The sequence below is a fragment of the Carya illinoinensis genome, chromosome 11, assembly GCF_018687715.1.
Source record: "Carya illinoinensis cultivar Pawnee chromosome 11, C.illinoinensisPawnee_v1, whole genome shotgun sequence".
Taxonomy (NCBI): domain Eukaryota; kingdom Viridiplantae; phylum Streptophyta; class Magnoliopsida; order Fagales; family Juglandaceae; genus Carya; species Carya illinoinensis.
This window is the reverse complement of record NC_056762.1, coordinates 15,328,891-15,333,357: the sequence shown is the minus strand read 5'-3', so window position 1 is coordinate 15,333,357 and position 4,467 is coordinate 15,328,891. Positions and strand designations below refer to the sequence as shown.

Genomic DNA, 4,467 nt, shown 5'->3' with positions numbered 1-4,467 from the left:
TGACAAGCACAAGAAGTGAGGTAGAGACATGACAGATAATTAGACATGAGAAGATTAATAATTGATCTATAGACATGATAACCGCTTAATTTTGCACAATATTCTTGAAGAAAATGTTTCATTAAATAATTCATAAGACGAGTTACATAAAAGAACACCGCAGCAAAAAAGTGTGTTAAACAAAAAAATGCTGATAATTGCCAGTTTTTTACACAGTGCTCCAACCATCCTAACCATCATTTGGATCCTTATCAGTGGTTTGAACTAGTATCGACTGCATATCGTTGAAGAGTCATGTCACCATCAATTAGAGGTTGCCCATGCGAGTGTCCATGCTATCTCGAAGATTGTCCAGACTATCTAAACGACCATCCATGCTATCCAAACGACCGTCCAGACTATCAAAGCGAGTATTGATGCGAACAACATGAGTACAGATGGTATCTAGATGATCATCCAAGCTATCAATGCGACAATCGAGATGAGCCTCGATGCAATCTACTCGAGCATCCAAACTATCAAACCAAGTATTGATGTGATCAAGACAAGCATGGATGTGACTCAAATAATCAAGTATGGACTGTATGTTCAGGTCATTAAAGTCTAGTGCAGAAGTAGATGGTGTCAAGCTAGATGAGTGAGAGCCAGATGGTCTAGAACGAGTCAGCTGTGAAGTCATTACAAAAGGATCTTCATGGTTGAAAGGATGACGGTGAATATGTGCATGACTTAGCTAAATGGTCTTTCAACCAATCGGAGTCTTAAGATGGATTCTAGGCTCAGAGGGAGGAATAGCAACTGACTGAAATAAAGTAATGCAGGTGACAAGACAAGGAAAAGGCAATCCAGTCTGTACTTTGTTGGACTAAAAAGCCTCAAGAATGATCTTACAAAGATGACTTCCCAAATCAATGGGAACGACACTGATTAGTGCATAAAGAAGAGTGGTTCTGTCAAGGCCGATATCGCTCTTATGGGCAGCTGGGTAAAGATTAGTGAGCATGACCCTATTAAGAAGGAGATAGCCAAGGGGAACTTTATAGTATGAAGAGGAGTCCGACCATCCCAATTAATCTCATATCCACACAAGAATGTGGAGATAGCTGGCTTGTTGGGGGAAAGGTTCTTGTATAGGGATATGGGGGGTCGGTCACACGAGGGGCATTAAGCAAATCAGCTAACATGCCTGGAGTCACTCGGAATTGGATGTTCTGGATACTAATGTCAAAAGAACCATAAAGTGAAATGGCATGAATGTTGGAATAAAACTCCCAGGCACTATAGTCTCATGAAGTTCACCTATGGAGATCTCACGCTTAGGGATGAGAGTGCGGTGAGAAAAGTTTTTAGTGTAGAGTTCCCTAGTTCAAGCATTATGGAAGTCTGCTTGGGCGGGAGCTGAATTGCTTGTCTGGCCTCACTTTTGTCTAGACATGGTATTTGTCTGTAGGCATAATAATGATAATTAGACACTGAAAATATAATAGTGAATGACCCAATGTATGCATGCATTTCTCAAATTAAAAGTTGTTCTTCAAATGACACATGTAACCAAGAACAATGGAATGTAAGCCATTAGCTTCATATTAAAAAGGCATCATATTCGTTTCATTGCACGGATCTTGGAATTAATTTCAAGCATCATGATGAACTTAAAAGCCATGACTAGGACTCATGTTTCTCAATCATATTTTATGGGAAAATGATGCTATGCATCCAATGACGTAATCTTAATATATGTATGTGTGTGTGTATGTGTATCTATATATACACACATGCTATGGAGCATATAGAGATGCCAACTTTGGAACCTCTTCATCTCTTTGCGTCATGTATCTTTTAAGCAAAATATATAATGACTTTATTTTGCATGGGTATCATTCTAATCAATATTGCTACATATCATACATAAATCGTCATGTATAATCTGAACGCAACCATGAATTCATATCAGTTGGTATGAATCATTCAAATTGTTTTCAGAGTTCCAATTGGCTAGGGGAATTGAGGAACAAAAAAAAGTAAACCACCTCCTTAATTGTTGGTCTTTATATACCAAAATTAGAGAGTCAACTATTTAACACATCTCATGCATTCATGTGAGCAATATATCACTTGAATGCATCTCATATTGTCATGCATTCTAGTGTGATTTTCATGATTGAATAGTTGATTTCACTATACATTAAGTACTGCCCTAGGGTCAAGTTTCTGACCCTTCCTGGTGGCTTTCCAACCAATCGAACATCAAACACGCATACACACAAAATAAAAACATGTGCTTTCTAACTACAACACCATCAACGTATTCTTCAATGGGCTCTAAATTACACCTTTTAAAAATAACCCCCACTTCATAAAAGCTCAGGTCTCTCTCTAGTTTTGGTAAGTAAAAGTAGAGAAAAAAGTAACGAAAGATTTACATTGCAAGTGTCTCTTCTTCCAAGTTCCAAGAGTTGTTGGAACTTGGCATTTAGCACTGCATAGAAACTATGACTGGTCGTTGGATTCATTTCATCGATTGTAAAAACTCTCTTAAGGAACCACAAACTAATTTGGTTAATTAATAACCCATCTAGGGCTGTAAATGAACCAGTTTGTTCGATAGCCTGCTCGATACTCGCTCGGTTAAATTCAAATCGAACTCGACTCATGAAAAAAGAAAACTCGTTCATGAAAGCAGATACCCGCTCGATTTGTAAATGACACATACTCGAAAAAACTCAACTCGACTCGGCTAAGACTCGTTTAAACTCGAGTCGACTCGTTAGCTCGACTCGATTAAAACTCATTCATATATTGATAAATATATACATACACATATGGATGTATTTATGTATTAGCTAATAATATAAGCATACCACTTTTATAATAAAATATATAATATGTATTCTAATTACTTATGTCTATATAGTGAATATACTTCATATGTATATTTTATAATTTGTATAATAATTAGTCGATAAAATTTAATAATTTCATATACTAATATGTGGAAACCATATATGAAATAGATATATGCTATCATATTAAGTGTATTTATTAATAATATATGTAGGCATATAATATATTGTTATTTTGGATAAATACTAACTAGTTAGATATTAATTATTTATAAATTTTTTAAAATTTTATGATTTAATAGAGGTTCTACTTGTTAGTTGTATAAATTCAATATTAGTTCTTTTTTATTTATTAATTATTAAATCTTATTAAAAAAAATAATTTAAGCTCGAGCTCGGCTCGACTCGAATTCGTTTATGGGACGAGCTCGAGCTTAAGCTCGAGTTGAGATTTTAACTTATCGAGTCGAGCTTAAACAAAGATTTAAAAAAAAAATCTCAAACTCGAGTATTTTGAATCGAGTTGAGCTCGGCAAGCCAAAAACTGGCTCGGCTCAGCTCGATTACAGCCCTAAACCCATCTATGTATAGGTTAGTAATACACTAAATCAAAATCCAATAGTCCTTCATGCGGTTTTTTTTTTTTTTTTTTTTTTTTTTTTTTTTTTATCAATGGTGGTGCATTTACATAATGTTCAGAATACTGGCTACATAACTACCTTGGTGCTATTTGTTATCCATGGGGAAAGATTGGGTATACGAGTAATTCACATGACTACTCTTAAAACAACATGTGAAATTAGCCAGGTTGATGCAAGGTTGAATTCTCTTTTTGGCATTTTGTCGAACACTTGGTGCGCCGTCAAAAAACTTGGATGAGGTTTCAACCTTGTAGTAGGTTTTTCAACTTCCCAAGGGCCAAACTCATTGTCAATGTATGATGCAACGACTACCAACAAAATGTAGGTGAAATGAGATGGATAATGTGATGAAAAACCAAGACAAAATGTGTTCATACTCCCATCCAAATCCCATCCATCGTGACTAATTGAGCTGAGATATTGCATATTTTAGCTATTTAAAACCAATGTATTTTAAATTCATCATGACATTATTATTGGTTTTAAATGAAAAAATGGTTAATAAGAATAAATACAAGTTGTGATTTAAATTGATTAATAGCATGAGTTTGTGCTTAATTTTATAACTTGAGATTTAATTGGATAATGTTTATTCATATGCATATTTTATTTAGAAAGCTTGGTATGAGATAAATTTTGTGTGTGATCCATATGTTAAATTCTTTTAATAGATTGGAAGTCATTAACTCATGCATGACTCAAAACAATGAATTTTGGCTTGTAGGTCCTATAAACATGGCATGGAAAGACATATTGAATTGATGACCACCTCTAGATTGAAGAGTGCCGTATGCACTTCATCCCACCAACTCAACCCAAGTCCAAAAAGGAGGTCGGCTGTAATTTTCCAGAGATGGACATAGAGAGAGTTATGGTGGGTGCATGATGTGCTGGAACTGAAAGTTGGTGCTGTGTGAAGTCGGTTGGAGAGTTAGAGGGCAGGTTACGTGGAAGTCTATAGAAGGGGAAGAGAGTGCATGCAC

At 35.5% G+C, this 4,467-nt stretch overlaps 1 protein-coding gene across 1 annotated transcript; it reads right to left on the bottom strand.

The window, feature by feature from the left end:
• Positions 1–307: 307 nt before the first annotated feature.
• Positions 308–679, bottom strand: LOC122282249 (UPF0134 protein MPN_137-like). Its single transcript, XM_043094201.1, has one exon. The coding sequence runs from the start codon at positions 677–679 to the stop codon at positions 308–310; it is 372 nt and encodes a 123-aa protein (XP_042950135.1).
• Positions 680–4,467: the final 3,788 nt, after the last annotated feature.

Coding starts and splice junctions, on each gene's coding strand:
- LOC122282249 (XM_043094201.1), bottom strand. CDS start 679: ATGACTTCACAGCTGACTCGTTCTAGACCATCTGGCTCTCACTCATCT.